At 39.5% G+C, this 26,827-nt stretch overlaps 1 protein-coding gene across 3 annotated transcripts in view; it reads right to left on the bottom strand.

Moving 5' to 3' along the window:
- NFIA (nuclear factor I A) overlaps window positions 1-26,827 on the bottom strand; it is a 407,486-nt gene that overhangs the window by 120,474 nt on the left and 260,185 nt on the right. For all 3 annotated transcript variants that reach the window (XM_025382541.1, XM_025382549.1, XM_025382530.1), the window contains one exon: window positions 12,586-12,660. In XM_025382541.1, coding sequence (XP_025238326.1) covers window positions 12,586-12,660 — 75 coding nt within the window. The remainder of the gene's footprint in view (window positions 1-12,585; window positions 12,661-26,827) is intronic.

Here is a 26,827-nt window from a genome sequence, read left to right as displayed (position 1 = left end):
CCAGGGACCGGTTTCATAGAAAACAATGTTGCCAGGGATCAGAGTAGGGGGGTGATTTCGGAGTGAAACCGTTCCCCCTCAGATCATCAGGCATTAGACTCTCATAAGGAGCCTGCAGCCTAGATCCTTCGCATGTGCAGTTCACAGTAGGGTTTGCATTCCTATGAGAATCTAACACTACCACTGATCTGACAGGAGGCGGAGCTCAGGGAGTAGTGCTCACTCACCGGCCGCTCCCCTCCTGCTGTGCAGTCCCGTTTCTAACAGGCCACTGACTGGTACTAGTCTGCAGCCTGAGCGCTGGGGAATCCCGATCCTCACCATACCACCAGGAAGGAACTGAGGCACAAAGAGGTTGAATAACTCTCCCAGGTCATGAACTCAGAGGTAATACACATGATCTTTAATCCTACAGATCCTAGAGCTCCCTTTGACCACAGTTTTGTGTACACAGTTGATCATCAATAAATATGCTTTGAATTAAGGAGAGTGAATAATTACCCTCCCTATTTGCCCCCTCTAAACTTTAAACAATACCAAATGAAACTCAGAATTCTATAAATACATATACATCGTGTGGAGGGGCTCCCCAATTTTCTTAAGTAGTATTGTAATGAATGAATCTGAAGTATTTTGCTCTATCGAGGAGTTTTTCTCAAAAGGTTAACTTTTGGAAATTGTCTCTTCAGATATTATTTCCAACTCATTCATCCTCTACCCCCGCCTCTTTCCTGTCATAAGTAGAATGTAGTCTTTGTGTCATTTCTTAATAAATGGTTTGCTATTAAGGAATCATTATAATAATGTAGGCTACTGGAAGAAAGGGGTTATTTTAGTAGCCAACCCTCTTAATGACCTGCTCTTCTGTACACATTAGTAGTTGGATAAGGTTGTGGTTATTGAACTTCTGCCATCCACCAGAGACAAGCTGCTCAGGCTTGCATTGTTGGAAAGAGAGGATGATGGAAAAAATTTCTATACAAATTTTTGAGCTACTCTGCCTGAGAGAGTACAGTGTGCTAAGTTTCCAACTTGTTCAACAGAAGCCAGCAGGGAGCATTAACGAAATGACTAGTTTGTCCAACCTACGGTTAATAGTACATATCCTCGGAGAGGCTGTATTCAGTGGAATTCAACAATATTTATGGGGCACTTTTAGTGAGCCAGGCATCATTTCAGACACTTGAGAAACATCAGTGGACAAGATACAAAAAACCCCTGCCCTTGTGGGGCTTACATTTCAGAGACTGACCATTATTGTCCCTTCTTCGAATCTGTATGGCCACTGAGGAATATGAAAGAACGGCAACAACTCAATTTCCAACTTATAACTATGAAAAAATGGAGATACATTTTTCTTCTGATTACATGATCTAAAAAACACTCAGTGAGACTTTGGGAACTTGTACTTTAAGACTGGGGGGAAAAAGTCCAATAGCAGCACACAGTTCTATGGACCCAGCACAATTTAGTGTTGTTTTGCATTCCAGTGGCAAAGATCTTGTAAGAAAGTTCATGTCACTGGCACAAAGGGACTGAACATGGGAAAATACTTGTTCTTCTTTCTCTCAAAGGCACAGTTGTAAAACGCACAATGCTATGAAAACTCAAGCAAATCTGGAATCATCGTTAAAGGGAATTAACTTGGAAAGTAATTTATGGCAAGAAAATTCAACTCCTTTGTTATCTCCCTTTTACCGTAATATGCTTCCTGAACACTGCCTATGAGAAAGGGCTTTTAGAAAGAAAAAAAAATAAGTATAGTAAAAATTAACTCATTTTATCAATTTGTGCTCTCTGCCAGAGTTTCCTGACTGTGGCTACGAGAGGCTGTAAAACTGATGAATTTGCATGGAAAAAGAAACCAGTGTAAGTAATTTGTGTAAGAGGTAACACGAACATAGACTGCTATAATTCAGACGCCCTGCAGATAGCAGACTGCTGCAGTGTGAGCAGTTATGGGTTAGAAAAATGACCACACTGCAGTCAGTCTGACTTGAATGGAAATCAATCATAAAGGTACTTTCTCTGCAGCTTCTACGCCACAGTCTTCAGCAACTCCTTTGCCAAGCAGATTTCTGGTCTGTAAACCCTGTGCTGATCTCCTGTTTTCCACTTTTCCTTTCTAAAAGGTCTGACCAAATGCAGGCTAAGAGTATGGTTTTCCAAACAGGAACATTAAAAAAAGGCATTGAACTAAAACAAGGATTTCCCTCTACGTGAAAATGAACTCGCCTGCTATTAAAAGATTTAACCAATGCTTTTTATGAAATGTAGTATTAGGTGCCAAAAGCCAGTAGAATATTTTTTAACCCCATGAAAGGCATCCGCTAACACAGACAGAGCCTTATTTTCACACATCCGTGTCTTGTGGACACATGTTAAGGAATACATATGTGGTGGCAGAAGGAGAAAAGGGAGGTGAATAGAGGAATTTTTATTTTTCAAAAAAATCTTTCTGTTTCATTAAAATAGGAAAAATTCACCGATACATTTTCCCACCCCATTCCAAATCAGGAAGATAATTTATCTTTGACAGATAATTACTGTGAGTTTAATTGGTAAATTAAGTGCATTCAGGCATTTTATTGCCATAAAATAAGCTCAGTCTTAGATCTCAAGAAACTTAGATATGTACTCTACAGAGGAAAAGTCTGTCTCCTACTTATTTTTGTATTCTCCTCAGTACACAGTGCAGGGTGCTTCATATATTACACATATGCACCAAATGTTTACTGAGCTGAACTAAAATTACATGAGCTTGTTAATGAAAAATAGCTAAGAGCTAATATTTATTGAGCATTTATTACATGCCAGGCAATGTGCTAGGTATTTTACCTGACTCAACTCATTTAATCTTTGCATTATCCCTATGGAATATGTATTTATATTATTCTCATTTAGAAACGAGAAACTACACTGTGGGTTAAGTAACATGGTCAAATCACGCAACTAAGTAAGTGACAGAGGAAGGGCTTGAATGTAGACATTTCCTAGATATCTGTTCAGAGAAACAGGAGTGAAATCCACATTTCTAGTGCTGCTGTCTTTCCTTTGTCATCAGTTATGAGGGAGATAAATTCAACAAGTTTAAATGGAAGAATAATTATCGCCTACACTTATGTGGCAAAACTTCTATCTCATCATTCTCCTTCTCGCCTCTCTGCTTTCGCAGGTCTTAAACCTTACAAGCATCAGCAAGAGTTCCACTGGATGAAGGGCCCTGCCACCTGGTCTAACAGAGCAGTGCACAGAGGGGTTAGCAATGCTGACTGATCTGCATTAGTGCCTTCTGCCTTGGGGACCGAAATTGATTTTCTGCATTTTAGAGTATCATCATATCTTAGCTTTTGGTTGAGGTCAAATGTGGTACCCGTTTAATATCTGATACAGCCTCAGTCATGGGATTAAGTCTTCTCTGACAGGGGCGGGATTTGATGGCCTAAGAGGTCTTTTCCCCACAGTGATCTATAAACCAGGGAAAGGCTAAGCTAAACATAAGCCCCACAACCAATAGCGCACTGGGGCTACTTGACCATTAGCTGTTAGGAAACCAAACTGTACCAACAGGGTCCTATCCCAACAATTGACTAATCCAGCTGTCTAAAAAGTAAATAGTTTTCAATATTTCCACCAATAACTTCCATTTTTTTTCTCCGCCACCTAGTGAAAAATCCTGGGTATTAACATGTACTCATATTAACCACAGACTGGATTAGCTCAGTTCCAGCATTCGACCTACGTGAGGTTTTGCTGAATGTGGACTCTACCAGCCCCATTCTAGCCACGCTAAGATGGTCAATACCAACAGCCCTTCTAATCGGCAAGAGTTAGCTATGATAATGTACTCCAGCCAAATCTCAATAATATTTGTGGCCCTACTGCAGGGTAATACAGGATTTCTCCTAAGCTTCTGGAAGTCACAAAAACCCCTTTTAGTTTTTCCGTCTTACTACTGGATATGAATATCCACCATGAAAAAGTTGAGGCTTATGAGTGCATAAATAAAGGTTTATTAAAAAGCACATTATTAGCTGGGCACACTGGCTCATGCCTGTAATCCAGGCACTTTGGGAGGCCAAGGCAGGCGGATCTCTTGAGCCCGGGAGTTTGAGACAAGCCTGGGCAACATGGTAAAACCCTATCTCTGCAAAAAATACAAAAATAGTTGGGTGTGGCAACGCGTGCCTGTGGTCCCAGCTACTGGGAAGGCTGAGGTGGGAGGATCCCCGGGGCCTGGGAGGCGGAGGTTGTAGGGAGCCATGATTGTGTCACCACACTTCAGCCTGGACAACAGAGTGAGACTTTGTCTCAAGAAAACCCAAACAAACCACATTGTCAGTAATGACCTGTAGCATGCTTCTGCCATTCATAGGGAATTTTGACTCATAATATGAGTGAAAGCAAAATTTAAAAATACTGTAAAACTAAGTACGACTTTTCAGAATGCTGGTACAGATAACCCAGGTGTGGTCTGCCACTTAAAAAGTTGCTAATGTGTCAGTGTTAGATTGAGAATTTGAAAAGATTCTGCTATCCATGAGATATCCTAGGAGAACAATTTCTAGAATAATGCAGAAACACAGGCTCTGGCTGAACATCTGAGGAATAAGAGTTTTCTCGTTTCCTAAAACAGAGGAATGAGGTCTAATACTGGCATGCTCTTACTCTATCGGAATTACTCACTCCGTAAGGGTCACCAGAGTGGTGCTTCTCATAAATTGGTTGTTAGAACATGAATTCTAAAATTGGCCCTTCTTAATTTATACACGCGCACACACATGCATTTTCAATACATTTACTGATAGTGGTCAGCTCCAAGATTGGCTCTGAGCACACAGTGAACAAAAATCGGGGCTGAGGCTCTGTTCAGTAACTGTGGTGGTTATCACTGCTGAGCATCTACTCTGTGGCGGACGCTAGGCTATCTGTCACTTAACCCTCATTACACTCCTGAGACGTATTCCTATTTCCAGTACTTGGACTTAGGCTCGGCACACAGTTAGGACTTCATGAACATTTGCTAAATGAATAAATGATTGTAACCTAGAAGAAAACACAGCCAAGAGGGGTTAAATATTGCCCAAAGTTGGTAAGTTGAAAAGCTCGATTCCCCAACTCTATATCCTGTACTGTTTTACAATACCATGCTGCCATCTTGAATATAGGTTTTATACTTGACACATAGGAAGCATAACTGATGAATGACCTAGAAATAGGTGAACATACGAATAGAGACCATGACAACACATTAGTATGTACATCAAGGTGTATGTTGTGCTCCTCCCCAGTTCAAATCTTTATAAGAAGAGAATTCATAGTCTGGTAAATTTAGCAGAAGCTTCAGCTGAGAACAGAGATCAAAAGGGCCCCAAATTCTGCCATGAGAACTCTCACTGCCAGCTCTAACCAGGAAGACTGTAGGAGTACATGCATGTAAGAGAAAGGACTAGACCTTCATGCAGAGCATTGACTGAAGGATACACTAATGTCATAAGTTTATTCCTGCCATAGTTCTAATTTCAACAGCTCAGTGGTCCATCACTACTGCCAGAGCACATATCGAACACAAGGTATATACACCTTTTAATTTGTAGGGCCGAGTCAGCTGAGGACAGAGTCAGCCTAAGGGTGGGGACACTCTCACCTTACATGGCTTCATTAGGTGAGCAGGGTGGGATACGAAAAATCAAGCTTGGCCACCCATACTGTGAGCTAGGATTCCGAAGAAAGGGTAGTTTGATGAAAATTTCTATGACTGTCAGTACATTGCACTTGCTGCCAGCTTTACTACCCAAATATTCACCCCAAATATGTCAAGAAAATTAAAAGGAAAAAAATCACACAACAAAACATCCTCCTAAACTAATTCAATTTCAATATTTATTTTGAAAATTTATTGAATTATAGTAGAGGAAGCTGGCTAAATTAAGCCAGCCAGACTGTTATTTTTCTTCCTAAGAGTATGGCAATATTTATTATTTTACCTCTCTATGAGGGGTTGATTAAAACTAGAAAAAGTAACATTTGCAAAGTCATAATATACTCCGAACAAGGTGGTTCAGATAGGGAAAATAAAAATATATAGGGGCCTATCAGAATTTTCTCTTCCAAAACTTAGATTTTCTTTAAAAACTACATTTGGAAATAGACATTATGATTTTTTTAAAGGGCCACCCACTCTTTTGTCTGCTCCACACTCTACCCTCACTCTAGAAGAGGTGCCATTGACTTCTACAGATATAAAATGTGTGATGTTCATTTTGAAATTACTAGTAGAGCCTGCTATTGACCATCTAATTATGCCGAGTTCCATTTATAAACATAGCTAACCACCAAGTTTATGGAGACTTTTTGTGCTGCTTTAATAGGATATTGATCGAGCACATAGTTTGAGTAGACTGCCATTGAATTGTGTAATGGCAAACAAAAGGCAAGGTCACAGCGACTGTTCATGCTAGGGCTGCAATCTATTTTTTATTATATTCTCTTTGTTTCTTCCTTTAATGCTCGAGCCCAAATGGTTTCTTTTGAAAGAAGATCTTGCTTAAGAATATAAGCTATTTTTAAAATTAATTTCCATGCAATGATCACAGCTATCGTGTTACTTAACACAGGAAAACCAACAGGCCATTCATTTAGAAAGAAAGTTTTAAATCTATCCCACTTTAATTAAGATCTAAAGTACTGCAAATGTTTAAATGGCACCCCAAATGACTCGGTGTCTGGAATTTCTTATCCTACACCCATTTCCTCATTAGTCCTTCTGAGCAAGAACATTTTGTATTTTCAAGTTTGGGCTTGTTCCTACCAGAGAGTTTCATTTTCTTATTGTGCCTTGTAGTGCAGTTCACTCTGTCTTAGAAGTTCCACCATGTCAGGTTAGAGTACTGCCAATAGTTCTTACTAAATTACTGGCCTGAACATCTAAGCATCTGAATATGGGTACCTGAAGATGCAACAAGGACCTAGAGACTTCAAAAAGAACTTTAGAAAGGAACTGCAATTTGGATGTGAATGGCAATTCCTGTGTGAAAATACAGAGAGTTCACATTTCTAAGGCAGAAAACAGCCACTAGGGTGCCACCTCATGCCAGGCTGAGGCATACGTCTGGTTCCATTCACTCCTACTCTCCATTGACAAACAACTCAGGAATCCTGTAGTCGACCCAGCAGCTGAGCTTTGTGGCAGAGCCAGGACAATTCAGCTGCTGGATTTTAATAGATTCTGCAGCACTGCAACAGGAACCAAAAATCAGTCTGGGTAACTGAGAGTGGTTTTCACACCCAAAGACTCTAAGGCTGGCCACAGTGTACTGAGAATCCTGGCTTTTCAAAATTCCAGGGCCATGAAGTCATCCTTAGCCACGAAGTTTACTTAACCCTTGCAGCCGGCTTGGGTGTACAAACCGCCGCTAGAAAATTAGAGCCCACCAGGCCAGAGTCACAATGGCCTGTGTGTATTTGCGGTTTTCCTCTTTCCCAGTGAAGTAGTTAGGGTTTCGAAGTCACTCCACCAAGTTCAAGTAAAATAGAGTCAGCAATTTGGAAGGAAATGGGCAGAAGTAGTGGATTTTTCAGGAGAACTTTCTGGGTTCATACCAGGAGTGATATTTGACAGCCTTAGAGCTCATACTTTGAGGGAAACACTGGTGTAAAATAAACAAAAGAGTGGGTGCTGACAGAGAGAGCTATCTAAGCAGCATTATTTAGCAGCTAGCAGAGTGGGCTCTCTTTGTAGCAACTTCAAGGGAAAGAGACCAAGCTAAAAATGCCTTGAGAAGGCTTTGTTTGAAAATGCAGCATCATGTAAGAGCCATTTCAACAGATGGTTCTTGTCTCTTTCCTCATAGTATTATGCTAAAACAACTTTAGTGATTCTGAACCACATTGTTAACACTTGTAAAACCCCCTTCCCCAAAGCAGAGAATACTTCCCTCTCTCTCTCTCTGGCACAGCGTCTAGTGGTCTGTATTTTCCTCCTCCCCTGGAACAAGGCAATAAATAATTGAGCTACTTTCAGATGGTCCTACCACATGGGGGGGAAAGTAGCAAGAGAACAAATATAGACTTTCATACTATAGTACTTTCTTTGCCATGGAAGCAGAACTTTCCATTCTTGCCTTTCATAGTATTATGCTAAAACAACTTTAGTGATTCTGAACCACATTGTTAACATGGACTTTCATGGATGTTAATGAAAAAAAAAATATTAAAAGGTGGTGGGCGGGAGGCAAGGAGGAGAGGGGAGTTCATGGAAGACTGCAGCTTCAGTTGGCCAGCAGGAGTCCCTGATTCCAACAGCTCCATATATCTGATCAGTATAATTCAATGGCAAGCATCCTTGTTGCCTAATCCCTCACCTCTGAGTTTGTCAGGCTAAGCCAGCAGCTTTCTCTTGAGTTTCTCCACCATTGCCACCTCGGTAGTAACACTATTAAAAACAACACACTTAGCACACAGTTATTTCAGTGAATCTGCATGAGGAAATACTGAAAGAGCACCTCCCTCCTGTCTTACATTTAAAAGGAAGAAAATGAAAAACAATAACTGGAAACCTAGTGAAAGTAAATATTTGTATTAGCAAATCAAAAAATCAAATACTAAAGATCCAGAAAGGCAGAAAAATCTCAAGCCAAGCCATCATTAATGATGACTGTGAAATTTCCAGTCCATATAAGTAGTCATAATTAGGGTATAATTGCAGGGGACTGGATGGGGCTGGGATACCGATAACAGGTTAAGAAATCTGCAAAAGAGTCAGAGATTCTAGGACATTGAGACCATTAAAAACATCTAAGTAAAAGGCATAACTATGGAGAGAGTAAAAAGATCAGTGGTGGGGAGTGGGAGGTAATGAATAGGTGGAGAACAGGAGATATTTAGGGCAGTAAAACTATTCTGTATGATACCATAATAGTAGTTACCTGTCACTATGCATTTGTCAAAACCCACAGAATGTACAAGAATGAACCCTAATGTAAACTGTGGATTTTAATTAATAATTACGCGTCAATATTGGCTCATGAATTGTAACAAATGTACCACACTAACAAACGATATTAACAATAGGGGAAACTGTTTGGGAGGAGGGGTATATGGGACTTCTGTACTTTCTGTTAACCTAAAACTGTAAACCTAAAAAACTGCCCTAAAAAAGAATAAAGTCTGTTAATTAAAAACAAACTCACACCTGAAAACAAATCCAGGAAAAAAAATGAAGTATCTTACTTGCTTTGGTTTACATGAAAATAGTTTTAACCTTTTTTTAAATGCACAAATTAATAAGCTGAAAGTGTATCAAATCAACAAGAACTGATTATTCAATAAAAGCACAGAATCCTTGGATGCCATTTAGTTCTATAATGCAATTATAGGAGAGCTTTTGATGAAAAGGTCGGCAGTCAGCTAGCTGAGTACAATAAAGGGAAAAGAGCAAGTAGCTTAACCTCTTGGAGCATCGCAGACTCCATCTATAAAAAGGGATGGTAACACCACCATGGGAGGATTGAATGAGATAATGTTTACAAAGTACCCAGCACAATGCCTGGTACGTGGTATATGCTTGATAAATGCTAGCTACTCTAAATTTTTGTATTATATGACATCACACTCCTAACAGGGCCAATATCATGTGTTTAATCACTTTATGCGCCAGTTAGCTTATTTCTATTCAAGGATACAGAATGCACCCCAGGTCCACTCATCTGCAAAAAGCATCCACCACAGTTCTGAAATGGGTGCTTCTCTCTTCCCACATGGCGGAACAAGGAGGAGGGCAGCCTTGCAAGGCAATGCTGAGGGATTTCATCTCCCGCATGTGGCTTGAGTGTTAAGCCTTTCAGGAGGGTGTGTAGGTGAGGAAACCTGAGCTGGGGATCCTTACCCCAGCCGTCAAGGCAATCTTGTGAAATATACCCTGACAAACATAGATTATCTCTAAGAAAAAGGGGTCTCCTGACTACAGTCGACTAGTTTGGCCTGAAGCCATGATCGAGCTGACACAGCCCAGACCCACTCTTGCCAAACAGTTTCCGTCAGCATGAGGCCATGTGTGAGTGAGTCCCAGAGCGATTACACAGCAGTGTGCAGAATCAAAAAGCATTTGAGAGCCAAAGGATGTTCACGATGCCAGGTACTGGCTGAGCAACCCCCTAAGCGGGCACAGGAAACAAGTCCAGGTCCCTCTGCAAACTCAATCCCTGTCCAGCCATACTCTCTGGCACTCTTGAAGGCAGGTTTAGAATTCATTTGGCAGCCAAGCAATCTTAGACTGACCAGAGTTCTAATCAAACTTGGAACTGATAAGCTTTGGGATATAAGACCTTAAAAGGAAAGACAGGGAGTGGAAGGAAGAGGAGAGGCTGGGGGTGATTCTGTACTGTGTGGGCCTTCTCATACAACCCCCAGGCCTGGAACACTGATGGTAATGAGGACTAAATGTAAGAATTGCAGCACTCAGGGCAGAATAAAATGGCTAGTGCTCCAATCTTACGCTTAAAAGGATTTTCTTTTCACTCTTTAAGGCTATGTTTTAGATCCCATTGAGGGCTCAATGAATGTATTTCCCTATAATGCTACTATGACAGGTATGGTCTGATATACATATATATATACACACACACACACACTCACATATATATATACACATACTCCCCATATTACTGTTATTATTAAAATTACAAGAAAATGTGATATTTATTGTGCTCAAAAGTCCTAAGAGTTATATATATATACACACACACACACACATATGTATATACACACACACACACACACATAGATGCACTGTTATTTGTCTATGGCTGTGCTATAACTAGGGCAGCATATCCTCTCCAGCTTAACAAGGCAACATAGTGTCTACTTAACTGGTTGGTACTTTAAGTACACTTCAGTACCATGGCAGCAACCTCCCCATTCCAAGTCACGACCCGCTGCTCCTAATGTCTCATTCCTTAGGGTTCCAACTCTTCTACACTGGAATACCTCAGCATCAACCTGGGAGTCCTTGACTCCCACAATTCTAACACCGACAGTTACCTTCCCACTGTTTCCCTGTCTAGTCTCATGCCATAGATCTCTTCAAGTTCCTTTGGGCCAGTCTAAAAAGTACGGATTCTGGCCTTATAGAGACTCAGCTTAACGATGTATCCACTATTTGAATTTTTTGCTTGTTTGTTTTTTGAGATGGAGTCTCACTGTGTTGCCCAGGCTGGAGTGCAGTGGTGCGATCTCGGCTCATTGCAACATCCACCCCCTGGGTTCGAGCAACTGTCCTGCCTCAGTCTCCTGAGTAGCTGGGACTCTAGGCGTGCACCACCTTGCCCAGCTAATTTTTTGCAGTTTTAGCTGAGACAGGGTTTCACCATGTTGGCCAGGCTTGTCTCAAACTCCTGACCTCAAGTGATCCGCCCGCCTCAGCCTCCCAAAGTGCTGGGATTACAGGCGTGAGCCACCGTGCCTGGCCTCACTGTTTGACTTTGGATAAATAACTTAAATAGACCCTCGATTTAACTCATCTTTAAAAATGGGGATAATTTCTTGTCTGAAAAGCTTATTGCAAGGATTAATTTATGCATCTTACACGAAGGCCTAGGACAGTGCCTGGCAGACAGTAAATGACTAGTAGTCATTAGATTCTCCCCTATTCCCACATTGTATATCACATTCTGTGCTCTCAAGACTCTCCTAGCCTATAAGTGACTGAAATAAGAACAGAGAGAATCCAGGCTTTTTGGGACCAGTATGGCTTGTTTGACCTGACGTCGTGTCCTGAGATGGACTGGCTTACTCAGTCAATCTTGCAAGCCTGTAACACAAAGAATGGGGGGTATGAACCTAAAATGAAAATATTTCTTCTTACTCCAGCTCATTCCACAAAGGGCTGATGCTGCTCAAAACCAATTTTAAACATGTAAATTTTACCTACAAGTGGTATTTTGAAGTAGGTGGAGGGGTAAAACAAAATAAAATTTCAATATTTGGTATTTATTTTTCCTTCTTACTGGGACCTGGAACATCATAATCATTGAACATCAAAACCAGTTACGCTTTTAAATAAGAAAAAAGAGAGATTCTTAAGGGAAGGCAACTGTGTGTGTGTGTGTGTGTGTGTGTGTGTGTGCGCGTGCTAGATTATGTCATAACAAAACTACAATCAATTGAATGGGCCTTTGATCAATGGAGAAAGATGGTGACAGGCACTCTTCATTCACTGTTAGTGATTATTGACAAGCTGGTAATGATCATCCCAGACTGTGTCACTCATACCAAGGGCATTAGCATTTTTTAAAGGTCAAAAACAAATTCTTTTAAAATGCAGAATTTCTTAGACATCAGGGAAGCCTTGGAATATATGTGACCCTCAGGATTTTCGTCTTTCTTTTACGCCTCACATCAAAATAATGTTTAATTTTTCCTGATTTAAATTCTTGGTTGTCAAACAAACTGTGTGTCAAAATTCCTCCAATGGGTAAATGAAAAGGAGACTCTGAAGGCTTTTTTTTTGGTCTCTAGGGGTCCCAGGCAGAAAGCAAGCACCAACCAAGGCAAATCTGTACCACATGAAAGCAAAATTCTACTTACTCTGTGACACTCTTACTAGCTCAGTCACACTAAAAACACCTGATGTGACAAAACTGTCCTGGAAGCCCAAATGTCCTGGGGAGACAAAAACAAAAGAAAACAAAGTGTCATAAATACAAGACATTTGACAACAGAGCTTTAAATATTAGTTTCATTATGATTAACACATGTGGTGCCTCATCTCCTTCTCTGCTCTCCTTAGGGTTTATGTGGGAGGGCACAGTCATTTAGCTATGCAGATAGATTTGTAGTTTGAATTTCAAGGTTGTGCAAAGCTATGGTACAACAACTGGCTGATTTTTGAAATGGGTAAAAAAAATTCAACAGGAAATCTGAAACAAAAAACAATTTAAAATAAATAGTTACCTTGGGTGACCTCTAAGACCTTAACAATTGGGATAAAAACAGCATATCTGAGAGTCACTAGGAGAGCTGCATTCCATAATAGTTTTTTAAACGTTATTCTCTAAAGAAACATCTGATTGGAATTAGTTATCTATTCATTTAACTCAAACAAGATTTAAAGATGTTATTTTCTGGAGGCACCACAGGGTGAATTTTTAAAAAGTCAGAATAGAAAAAGCAAGCCCCAACCCACAAAACAGGAAAACAAATTCTTTTGAGCACAAATAAAAATTCAGATTATTTACACACACCAAATGTTTTTCGTGTGCATTGATTTTTTTGAGAAAAGGTAATCAATCCATGGTTCAAACACTGATTAATCTTTGAACTTTGTTTCTGCTTCATTTTTGCTGGATGCAATTAATTCCCTTTAAGACACCTGGTATCATGTCGATCACCAATTACTCATTTAATTTTATGATATATTCAGAAACATAGAACTTATAAACGACAAGGAACACATAATCTACGATATGTAGTTTCCGTGTCCGCCTGTACAATTTTCTGATTCTCTGACTCTCACACAGGTAGATTCTAGTTGAGAGATCACTCCAAGGTCAGCTGAGTCTTTCCCTGCTTTAAAATCTGGGTCAACAAATTGTTGGTTGAAGGGATTTTTGAAATAATTGTTCTTTGACACAGGAAAGATACCTTGAGAAAATGCAATAAAAGAAAATAGACCAATCTGAATATAGAACAATCCATAAGCAAAGTTTGCGTTATTAATAAAAGCTAGATTTCATGCACTACTGAGGGAAAGCAAGTTTACCTGTGGCACTGCATATCCACCAGTACATTTACTAAATGTCATACACATAAACACATGCAAAAAGTTGCCATGTTTTGGAGAAGTAAAAATGGACCTGCAAATTACTTGTCTTTTTTTTGGTTACACTGGATTTTTGCATAAGAAATTTCTACTGAGATTTTTAAAATTTTCAGTTAACTTTTATATCAAACACATAATCTATGGTATTTGAGATGAAACAGTTCTAAGTTTTAGGATAGACAATAATTGTAAACTGCTTTTTGAAATAAAATGGCAAAATTTTACCATCAAAGTGCTCAAGAAATGTCACCTCTCAAAACCACCCACACCCAGGTATTCAGTTGGCTTTGGTAAGCACCTAAGATGCTGTCTCTTAGATTAAGAGACCTGAGAAGTTAAAAATAAATAAATAAATAAATAAAATGCTCTAATGAGGTCTTGGCAAAACAGACCACAACATCTCTTTCTTATAGGGAGACCATCAACATTACATTTATCCCACAGATCACAGCAAAGGAAATCTAACCACAATGTACATTAAGGTTGACTTAAAACACATAGAACAATAACAAGGAAATTCATAGATGAATAGGAAAATCTGGGTTGATCTCCAGCTCCTGCTCATCCCTACCTTCTTTACTTGACTTACAGGCCGATACTTGTTTCAGTTCCAATCTTTGAAATTCCTTATTTTAAGGATGAACTAACATGAATTTCTGTACAGGGTGAATGTAAACACATGCAATTTAATCCTGCCACCAAAAAAAGCCAGCAATATATTTTAAAGGCTAAGCTGAGTTTGGTGCAAGGACTTGGGAATTGGGAAGACCCCTGCGTTCATTTATTCAAATTACCACCCTTTCCTGGTTGCCTCTTTTCTTGTGTCCACCTCTTAAATGCTGGTGTTCTCCAGGGTCTGTGCTCATCTCTCCTTATATGTGTGTGCAGGTGGTGGGGGGTGTCTATTTCCTAAGTTATTTTATCTACCTCCATGTCATCAACTAAAAGTCTAGACTGTGATATTTGTGAAAACTAAAATAATATTTTTGTTTACCATTGTATACTTAGTGCCTGAGACAAAGCAGGTTAGTAAGTGAATATTTATTGAATGAGTAGGTGAATGAATCTACAGGCCAATGACTCTCAACTCTTTATCATTTACTGAGATCTATCTCCTGGGTTCCAAACCCATAAATCTAGGTATTTGTTGGGCATTCCATCCAGATAGCCCACAGGTGTTCTTAGACCCAACATGCCCAAAGCTGAATCCATTTTCTACTGCACCCAAAACCCGTTCTTACTCTTTTGAATTCCGTATTTCAATGAACCATTTGCCATTCATCTAGTTTTTTGGCATCATCCCTGCCTCCTGTCTCTGACAATCACCCACATCCAACCAGTCCCCACTGCTTCTGTGATTCTTGACTCTATGTACGTCTCCATCGTCCTCCTGTGACTGTGACTCAGGACCTTCCCACTTCACCAGCATGGCGGGAAAGCCTCCTAACTGTGCTCTCTATCATCTCTCTCGGCTTCTTCTCCAATCCCCTCACCCCGCTTCAGCCAGGGCTGTCTCACAGACATGCAAATCTGATGAGTTATTCATTTATTCAATAAATGTTTACTGAGTACCTACCATGTGCCATGCATCATGGGCACAAGATACAGTTCCCACCTTTAGGGAGTTTACAGAGACAGCTAAAAACATGTAAAAAATTACGGCCGGGCAAAGTGGCTCAAACCTGTCATCCCAGCACTTTGGGAGGCCAAGGCCGGTGGATCACGAGGTCAGGAGTTCAAGACCAGCCTGGCCAAGATGGCGAAACCTGTCTCTACTAAAAATACAAAAATTAGTTGGGCAAGGTGGTGAGCACCTGTAATCCCAGCTACTCAGGAGGCTAAAGCAGGAGAATCACTTGAACCTGGGAGGCAGAGGTTGCAGTGAGCCAAGATCGTGCCACTGCATTCTAGCCTGGGCGACAGAGCAAGACTCCATCTCAAAAACGAACAAAAAATACTTTAAAAATGATAGGCTGGGCATGGTGGCTCAGGCCAAGAGCAGTGGCTCACACCTGTAATCCCAGCACTTTGAGAGGCCGAGGTGGGCGGACCACGAGGTCAGGAGATCAAGACCATCCTGACTAACATGGTGAAACCCTGTCTCTACTAAAAATACAAAAAATTAGCCGGGTGTGGTGGCGAATGCCTGTAATCCCAGCTACTTGGGAGGCTGAGGCAGGAGAACAGCTTGAACCTGGGAGGTGGAGGTTGCAGCAAGCCGAGATTGCGCCACTGCACTCCAGCCTGGGTGACAGAGCGAGACTCCATCTCAAAAAAATAAAAATAAAGAAAATAATAATAATAATAATAAATGGAGGCCGAGCGTGGTGACTCATGCCTGTAATCCCAACACTTTGGGAGGCCAAGGCGGGCAGACTGCTTGAGGTCAGGAGTTCGAGACCAGCCTGGCCAACATGGTAAAACCCTGTCTCTACTAAAAATACAAAAATCAGCTGGGTGTGGTGGTGCACACCTGTAATCCCAGCTATTCAGGAGGCTGAGGCAGGAGAATCGTTTGAACCCAGGAGGCAAAGGTTGCAGTGAGCCGAGATCATGCCACTGCACTCCAGCCTAGGTGACAGAGTGAGATTCGTCTCAAAAAAAAAAAAAAAAAAATGTTATAGGCCAGGTGTGGTGGTTCATGCCTGTAATCCCAACACTCTGGGAGGCTGAGGCAGGCAAATCGCCTGAGGTTGGGAGGTAGAGACCAGCCTGACCAACATGGAGAAACCCTATCTCTACTAAAAATACAAAATTAGTTGGGCGTGGTGGCGCATGCCTGTAATCCCAGCTGCTCGGGGGGTTGAAGCAGGAGAATTGCTTGAACAGGAGGCATAGGTTGTGGTGAGCCGAGATCATGCCATTGCACTCCAGCCTGGGCAACAAGAGTGAAACTCCATCTCAAAAAAAAAAAAAATATATATATATATATATACACACACACACACATACACACACACACACACCATATATTATATATATATATTTATACCATACATTATATATATATATTTATACCATATATTTTATAGATATATGGTATAAATGATATGAAGGAGACAAATATCAAAAGCTTTAGAAAGGGTGGTCAGGGCAGGTCTTGTTTAAGAGCTGATATCTGAAAGATATAAAGGAGCCAAACAGGAAAAGGAGAAAGAGCTCTTCAGGCAGAGGATTAACATAAGCAATGGCCCTGAGGTAGGAAAGAGCAAGATGTTGGAGAAACTGAGACAAATCCGATGTGTTCTGAGCCCCCGCCCTATCAGAGAGCTTACAAGAAATATGCATCCAACAAAGGACTAGTATCCAAAATTTACAAGGAACTCAAATAAATCAGCAAGAAAAAAAAACAAATAATCCCATCAAGTAGGCAAAAGACATGATCAGACATTTCTCAAAAGAAGATATACAAATGGCCAATAAACATGAAAAAATGCCCAACATCACTAATCATCATGGAAATGCAAATTAAAACTATAATGAGATGCCACCTTATGATAAGCCTGTAAGAATGGCCATTATTAAAAAGTCAAAAAAAAAAAAAAGATATTGGCATGGATGTGGTGAAAAGGGAATGCTTATGTACTGCTGGTAAGAATAAGTACCATCTCTATGTGAAACAGCATGGACATTTCTTAAAGAACTCAAAGTAGATCTACCACTTCATCCAGCAATCCCACTACCTTGATATCTGCTCAAAGCAAAAGAAGTCAACATATCAAAAAGACAACTACATGCGTTTGTTTATTGCCACACAAGTCACATTTGCAAAGATGTGGAACCAACCTAAATGCCCATTGGCCAAGGAACGGATAAAGAAAATATGGTATAAATATTCCATAGAATACTACTGAGCCATAAAAAAGAACAAAATAATGTATTTTGCACCAACTTGGATGGAGCCAGAGGCCATTATTCTAAGTGAAGTAACTCAGGAACGGAAAACCAAATACCATCATGTTGTCACTTATAAGTGGAAGTTAAGCTATGGGTGTGCAAAGGTATACAGAGTGATATAATGGACCTTGGAGACTCAGAAGGGGGTAGCTGGGTAGGGAGTGAGGGATTTAAAAAAGCCGAAATATTGAGTACAATGTACACTGCTTGGGTGAGGGATGAACTAAAATCTCAGACTTCACCACTGTACAATTCATCCATGTACCCAAAAACCACTTTTACCCCGAAAGCCACTGAAATATATATATGTAAATATATATTTTTATATATACTGTAAATCTTTGACAGAACTTCTTATTTCTGTCTCTCTCTCTGATTTTCAACAATATAGTTTAAACTAAAACTGAGCCGATCTGCACTGGGAAACCATTAAAATGAAAAAAAAAATATATATATATATAAAATAAATACATACATGTATATATAAGTAGATATATACATATCATATATACAAGTAGATATATACATATCTCATATATATATACACACACACTTTCTTTTAAAGAGAAAGAATGCTTGCAAAAGCCCCACAGAATGTTCAGAGAACAGTACAAACTCCTTCCCATGGCATGGGACCTAGATATAGCCTCTGTTGACTCTCTCTCACTTCTGGCCCTACCCTTGGCCTAAGGGAACTACATGCTCGTTCGTCGTTGCACTGCTTCACTGCCATCCCCTGATACAGCTCCTTCTTCCTGAAACATCTGTTCTTCCGCCTCCTGGCTTAGCCAACTCCTAAAGTGTCTTTTAGAACTCAGCTTTGTTGTTACCTCTCACAAAAGTCTTCCCTGGCTGCCCTTACTCGACCGTAACTTTGTCTTTTTCTCACATCAGACTGTAAGCCCTCTGAGGAGGGGAAGTATCTTCTGTGCCTCTGGCCCTCCAGGTCCTGACACACTGCCTGGCAGGGGGTCAGTGTTCCTGAGATGCCTCGGAATGAAGGAAACTCAAACTGGGCTCACCTATGTCATTTTTCCTCTTGGTAAAATCTTTGGCAGAACTTCTTATTTCTGTCTCTTTCTCTCATTTCCAGCAATATAGTTTCAACTAAAACTGAGCCAGTCTGCACTGGGAAACTATGAAAATGAACTATCCACATATTCCCTCCAAACTAAACAGGATCAGGACAGGAAAGGCAAAGAAGCTTCTGGTCAGACTGATTCAGGCATTTCTGATGATAAATGCTGGGGGATTGTCTTATTGTTCACTTTATGGTTCGTATTTTTAAAGTTCAAGTAAAAATAGAGTTAAAGGGCAGCAGCATTGTCCATCATGCCCATAAAGCTCCCTCCATCCAAAAAGGATCTAGTCCCAAGCTTAAATGAAGATCTTGTGTGATCTTGACATAGTCACTGCAAAAATAACAATTTCATCCCCTTCCCCTACCAGCAACTTGCCTACCCAAGGCTTACCTTAGTGGAACGTGTGCCATTTAGAAGGTAAAATATATGTGAATGCACTATAATCAGAAAAATAAAGAGTGTAATTCTTTGGCAGGTTTTGATGTAACCATCTCTTCACACAGTATTATCAGACAGCCTTGGCTAGATTATGTTTATAATATATCCCCAAGGAAAGGTCTATGTAAACACTCCATGTAACTTTAAATGGCGATGAAACTGCTCTTGTTCCTTTACCAATTGCTTGGAAACCCACTGATGAACTCTGTAAGAAGACAGCAATGAGAAATGAAACCTAAGAAATGATGGAAAAAGTGATATTGCTAACATAATTACTAAGCAAACCTGAGTGAATTAATATTTCATTCTCACGAACACAAACCAAATCTTAAAAATGACTTTCAGGGAAATGACACTAATCTGATTGTTCTACTTTACTGCAAAGTAAGAAAAAAGTGGAAAAGAAAATAAAAAGGTGAGTTTAAGCTATTCCAAATTCGGATATTATTAGCATTGAAAGATCCTCCGTCGGAAAGCAGATTAAACACTCCCAAAAGGTCCCAAGATTTACATTCTGAATAGGGCCTCTCAGAAAAAAAGTGCAAAACATGTACTTTCGTTAAGTATGTCTTAGATGAAAAGCCAGATTGCATAATGCGCTATCTCTACAATTCTGTACTACTGTTCAGGAGCAATTGTATAGGAGACTGAAATGAGGAGCAGATCCTTTCTCATTTTATATAATATGGCTAAAAAAGTTCATTCACTGAAGTCTTGTTCATTGAATTCCCAATTAGAGCACAGACTTCAATACCTTGGAGTCAGTCATACTCACAGTGGGGAGAGATTAAACTATACGGGAGAGGTAGAAGTATAAAAAGCGAAATTCTTTCCTGGGTAGTTAGGAGAAGCAGCTCTCTTTACCTCGATGATATCAGCAGTTATTATGGAAAATGCCATTACATGGGAACCAAATCTCATTTCATGGAGGAACTGAACATCTATCCGCCTTTTAGCAGGCAGCAGAGGAACAAAGTTAAGATTTGAAGAGAGACAGGTAACCCTGAAGAGCTGTTCAGAGGTCAAGGCCAGAGACACCTGGGAACAAACCACACAGAGGGCTGACCCCTAAGGAAAGTTTTCAGGTCCAAGCAACAGAGTTAATTTTGCATCTGAGAAGGGAAGTTTATATCCAAGATGGTATTTTTGTTTTTTCCTGCTGGAATATCAAGGGGCTGTCAGATCTAAATTATCAAATCTCGTCTGGTTAAGGGATGTAGGCAAACTGCAATGCCCCAGTCATTTCATCAAAAAGAACTCATCTCTATTCTAGTCTTCCCTTGGTAAACAGGTTCCATCCCTAATAACAAGACAGGCCAATGATTACCAGGCTTCTCCATGCTGGTGTGCCTTGGCCTCTTGAAGGGAAAAGCTCCCTCTTTCTCACGCTGTTTATATTCCAGAAGGATTTTGGACTGCCTGTGCTGTGCAGGTCTGTGCTAGTCCCTGGGGACACTGCTCTCAGGGAGCCTACATTCTCATCCTTCTAAAGAAAAGTTTACCTCATCAACCACACTCCCTCCTTGGAATTTTAATTTCTCCTTCTGTGAATTCCCCACTGGCTTATGAGCCACCTGTGGGAATGTGGCTCGTTAATCTTCCCTCTCACCCCAACACAGAACATTTTAGATGTGCTCAGGAGACACTGTTCAATTAAGGAGAACTTCTGCTCTGTTATCTTAACAGCACTTGCCTCTTTTTACCTGACTGGACAGTTATTTGTTTATGTCTTATCTCTGCATTCCTACAACAAACCAGGGAGGGTTGCGACTCATTATCGCACATTGTCCACAGGGCCCAGCACAAGCCTTTATTCTAGGTGTGTAATAAATATTTATTTAGTGATTCAGATGAGTGACTTATGAGACCCTCATTTGGTAGTCCTCTAGCGCATGATGCAAATTTGTGTTAGCTCACCTGCAGTGATATTACTTCCGTACTTTTAATTTGGAATATCTTGGAAAACAGTTTTTCCTTTTGAGGAGTCAGGTGCAGGAATGTTTCTGCTGATCCGTTAAGGCCAAATTTTAAATTTCTGGTCTGATTTCCGACTGCATAGTGACTATTTAAACTGTTCTGCCACTCATTGGTGACATTTGAGATATGGCTTATTTTTAGAATAATTCCTTATATTTTAAAGAAATGCAAAAATTCAGATATCTATAAAAGAACACAGAAGCAATAAAAGTACATATATATTCCGTTTGTGAGATTCACCTTTATAATAGTGGAGAAAAATTCACTTGGTAGTGTGCTTATGGTAAACATTAGAAGGTTGACATATGGTGTTGGACTGACAGTAAGGGTGAAACACTTCTATATCTAGAAAGTTGTGCCTGAGAATTTGCAAAATGCAGAAATGTTTGTCAGCTAATAATATGGATGAGGTGTTTTGAGATTCTCAGATGAATACATGGATTGCTTTAAATGCATTTGTAACATGGTTATGATTGTCATTTTGGTTTATCATGACACATTAAGAAACTGTCACCATTATGGAAATAATGTACTCTTAGACTAAGAGAAGGATGAGGCAAAAAGAGGTTTGAGAAGTATGTGTTATGGGACTTACACACTGTTGGCCTTCTTTTGTGGCTCCAAATTTCCCTGTGCCGCTCATTTACTGCTGCTCAATACAGACACCTAATCTGTTTTTTTGTTTGTTTTTGCCATCATTGCTCACTCAATGATTTCTGCCATAGCCATAGAGACAGAGTCAATATTTAATTTACAGCTTCCACTCAATAAATGTTTACTTAATGTCCATTACATGGCAACCACAATCCTAGGACCTGGGATGCAACAGGTAATAACATAAGGTCCTTACTCTTGGGGACTTACATCTCCAGTCGAGGAAGATATTTACACCAAGATTTCCCGTAATGTATTCATAAAAAATTCGAATTTTTATAATACCTTTCTAGGAAAACATTAGAAACTAATAAAGACTACTGCAATATCTTCCTGTGATGAGTCTGCTGTTTGTCACACATATCCGTGGTTGATAGCCAGAAAGCACACATTCCAACTGCCTTACAGTTAGGAGTGGCCACAACTAGAAAGTGAATGCAAGTGATATAATCAACTTCTACCCCACATACCTAAAAGGAAATTCTTGCCCTGAACATTGTCTCTACCCCTTTTTATGAGTGAGAACACTTCCTACCATGCAGGCACATACCCATGGAATAGCAGAGCAGTAAGACAGAAGGAACCTGGGACCCTGAATGACACCGTGGAGTAGAACCATCCTGTCAACTTAGGCTGCTCATCTGGGAATATTACCAGAAAGAAAAATTGATTTCAATACACATTAACTACTATATCTTTTTGTGTTTTATTGGTTCCTTCGTTATAGTAGCTAAGCACTTACTCTAACCCACATAACTACTAACTTTTCCCTTTTGAATCCAAACTGTCACAGCTTAGCAGCCCTCAGGCCAATTCCAGCCTACAAACATATTTTGCTAGTACAGTATGCATTATTAATCTGCATAGGAATGCTTTTAAACTAGACATGAGAAGTTAAGTGACTTGCTTAACTTAAAGGTAAACAAGTGGCAGAATTAAGATTAGAACACAGGTACATTTACCACTCTTTATATAATAAAGTTTATTCCATTTTAATCCATGATTTTTAGCATCAGAGACTTAATTACCCATTCTAATCCAAAGGCCTTGTCACATCTTTTCACCAATTCCTACAGTTAATAAAGGAAGGGTAGCATTTAATTAAACTAAATGTGATTGCCCAATGACTTCATAGAAAGAAAGTTTATGAGTTTTAAGTTCCAAGTGATTGAGAAATTAATTAAAGGACTATGTCTATTAGATATCAAAATATCTAAAAGTAAAAGTGAAAAAAGACTTTTACCTATTTGTATCTTTGCAAATATCAGATCCATGGCATCACACAACGAACTGGATATGGAAGGGACCTTAAAGTTAATCTAGCAGTGGAGTAATAATCATCATGTTGCAACAAAAAATTGTGCCTAGTAAAAAATGAGGGTTAAAAAAAATCATATTTTCCCTGAATATGTCTACCTTCCTATAACTTGTAATTTACCTAGATTTTATCCTCTGGCATAGGCAGAACAAATGTTGGCTCTCTTTAATTCTACTACCCTTCAAATATCTGAAGACATCCTCACAACCTAATTTTCTCTCCTTCAGGCTAAATTTCCTTCCTTCCTTTCATCCTTCCTCCCTCCCTTTCTCTCTCTCTCTTTCTTGTCATGTCAACAAGTTATTTTCCCCATTTCCCCTAAACATTTAGAATTATGCATTTATTAGTCTTAAAAGCTGAAACAGCTGTTTTGCAAGCGGACTCAACTGAAAATTTAGACTTGTACAAGAACAGAGAAATACTTAAAAATAATCTTTAGGGATTATTTTTACATTTTAAACACTTACTTTAGCACCATTTTTAAAAAACAGACAATTTTGCATCATATTAGAAAAGCTAAGGTCTACTGTAATTAGCATAGTATCAGTATTTTACAAGCTTAATATTTAAAAATGTAATTAACCTGGTTTTGAATTAAAGAGGTTTTTTAAAAAGCAAACTTATTGTTTTTATGTTCTGAATCAAAGTTTCCTCTAAACTTGGACAGTAACAACTGGTAATCTGCAAATAGATCAAGCTATTTGTAGTAGCTTTAGTTTCTGCTTATGAACTTTTACATATACTAGTGAAAAAACAGGGAAATGTATTCCCTGAATACATCAGAAACTGATTATCTTAAGTGAAACAGACATGAAACTGGATCACCTGAGGGCTACTCTGGTTCATGGATGTTAAACAGCAAAAAATCATAATAGCCCATCTCCCTTTTCTTCCTTTTTAGGTTTTATACACAGGGCTGTGAGACAGACCACTTACAGAGAACCCCGCTTGCTAAACCACCTGAGGACACATGCCATGATAATGAAAGTAGATGACCAGGGGCCATGTGCTAATTTTAAGATACTCAACACTGATTTTGGTTCACCAAGCATGGAAAGAAAATCATGGATGGACTGAAGCAATAATATATTTTTTAAAATCCTTACAATTACTTTTCCAAGACTCCAAATATTAAATGTACTATTATATACAGTTCTCCACATACAAAATAAAACAAGCTAATGTTTAGAACCACAAAATGCAAAGAGCTTTCATCTTTTTAAAAGTTATTTTTTGTGTAATTCTTGCTCATTTACCCAGTAATTAGTTATCAATGCCAAAATTCACTGTGTTTATTAAATTCTAGAACCTGTATTATTCACTTCTGCAGATACTATGGCAGGCCACAATCATGTGGGTCACAATACTTTGAAGTTTGCTGGCCTAGCACAAAGTATTTTAGAAGTACCAGAAAATTCTTTGTGAAATGTAACAGAATGAATTAGACTGTTCAGGCCATGTCGTGTTAGCACAATGGAGGAACACTTTTAAGACTTTAAAGTCATGTAATGCAATTCTAGGCTGGATTTTTCTTGTTTAAAAAAAAGTAGAATGGGAGTGATTGGAAGAGAAAAGGGCCAATATTTGACAACAGAAATCAGCATAACCTTTTAACTGCAGCAGCCATGGGTGACTGCCCTTTGACCTTGGAAGATTATGTGGGATTTCAATGACAACAGCTGGAAGTGAGCATGTGTGAATAGAGAACACAGATCTGAGGCCTGGTACAAAAGATCGCACAATCTCTGCCCAGATCAGAGTGCTGATTAGAAATTGTTTCCTGGTCCTGGCTTAATAGAGTGTGATCATGAAAGTTGGGGTGTGCGTGTGCGTGTGTGTGTGTGTGTGAGACAGAGTAATTCTTCCAGCAAGAAATCATTGGTGGATTTCTTCCATATCCATTCTACCTCTTTAGCCCTTCAAATCTTCAGAATTTCGATATAAAACAGGCCCCTCTTTCTTCGAATAAAACCTTCGTTACTTTTTGTAGACAAAATATCTTTAAGTTCTAGAGTTCTCTCCTTGAGTTTTAAAATAACCTCGACTGGGGCATTTCACATAGGTTATCATTATTTTCTGTTTAAGGATCTGTCACTCGCAAACAGACAGACAGACAGACAGACACACGCAGCTTGAATGAGGACTCAGTGAAAGTGGGGATCTTCTCTCATCTTTCTAATTCTAACATCTGCACAGTGTATGACTTATGGTGGGTACTCAGTATATCTATGATGAATGAACACAGAAATGAAACTTCTATGCTTAATCGGTTTTTCCTTTTATTCTTGAAATGTAATGGAAGATTCCTGCTACTACACAAACATTTGTGTAATTTCATCTTTTTTTCCAACCAACTTCGTATATATTTTAGCAATTTTTTAGTGAAGTCTTTAGGTGTAGTTTGCCAAACATAAACATATGAGAAAGATTAGTAATTACTTCCTTTCCAAGGCAAGGTAACTTAATCCAGTAGAGGCAGGCTATCTGGTGAATGTGGTCATTTCCATGCATAAAACCCTCAATGAATTGTATTCACTGGGCTGAAGCACATGTACACTGACACAGATGCACTCTCAGATTCCTACACAGGACCCCACACTTGCTGACACAGCTCTGAAACCACCAGAATGATGCCATATGATTACTGAAAGGGCACTGGGTTATGACTCATTTACGTTGTTTTGGTTTTACCATACACTGTATCTTACCTTCCATTACTCTGGATTTTGCTAACTCTTTTAGCTCTGGATTTTGCTAACTACTCTAGTTTCTGTATCAAATTAGCTTCGGTAGAAGGTGACCTTTCCTCTATGCAAATACCTTGAGTCGGGCAAAAACCAACCTGGCTGAACAATAAAGGACAAGGAGAAGAAACTGGGGAAACTGTCTTCCAAATCAGACATGGGTCATCGGCCTCCATCCTTCTATAGCAACTCTAGATGTTATTCCAAACAAGCCACAGGACAGATTGTTTTTTCAGAACAGACCAAATCCATTTGCTGTTTCAAAATTCTATAAACAAAGTATTAAGGAATTCAATTCCCAGAGCAACTATATGGGTGTTGGCTTCAGTTTCATGGGAGCATCTGCCAAGCTCACATATTTGTAGAACTATTGGTTTAGAGTGTCCTTTGCAGCTCAGAGCAGGAGGGACCATTGCTTGTGATCTCGGTTCACTTTAAGGACTGGGTCTTGCTGGTGACAGGTATACATGATAAATGTTCCAGAAGGCTGACCTAATTTCCGCTGAAGTGAGTGTTTTGCTAAGAACATTCCCTCAAAGTGTCAGCTTGCAACCACGGATTCCAACATGCCGGGGTCCATTCTCCTCAGCAACTTATTACCATTGCTTGTAAAACTTCCCTTATAGTGAAGTTAATTTCGACTTATTTATCCAACTTCTCCAGACTTAGTTTTGGACTTAAATAAGTTATATATCTAATGTGAAATATGTAATTATCAAACGTAGTAAGTTTCACAGTTTTTAGTTGTTTGTGATCAGAAAAAACAAATACTCTGGGCTAAATATGAATCGGGGTGAATTTGCAGTGTACTTGTCTTTTCTCTTGTAAAGGGATTTATACGGCAAAATGTTCGTTCATTTCATCGTTCAAAAATCATATTTCCAAGATATTATGTATT

Source organism: Theropithecus gelada, chromosome 1 (assembly GCF_003255815.1).
Source record: "Theropithecus gelada isolate Dixy chromosome 1, Tgel_1.0, whole genome shotgun sequence".
Taxonomy (NCBI): domain Eukaryota; kingdom Metazoa; phylum Chordata; class Mammalia; order Primates; family Cercopithecidae; genus Theropithecus; species Theropithecus gelada.
Note: the sequence above shows the minus strand (reverse complement) of the source record. Positions and strands in the feature narration are given on the sequence as shown.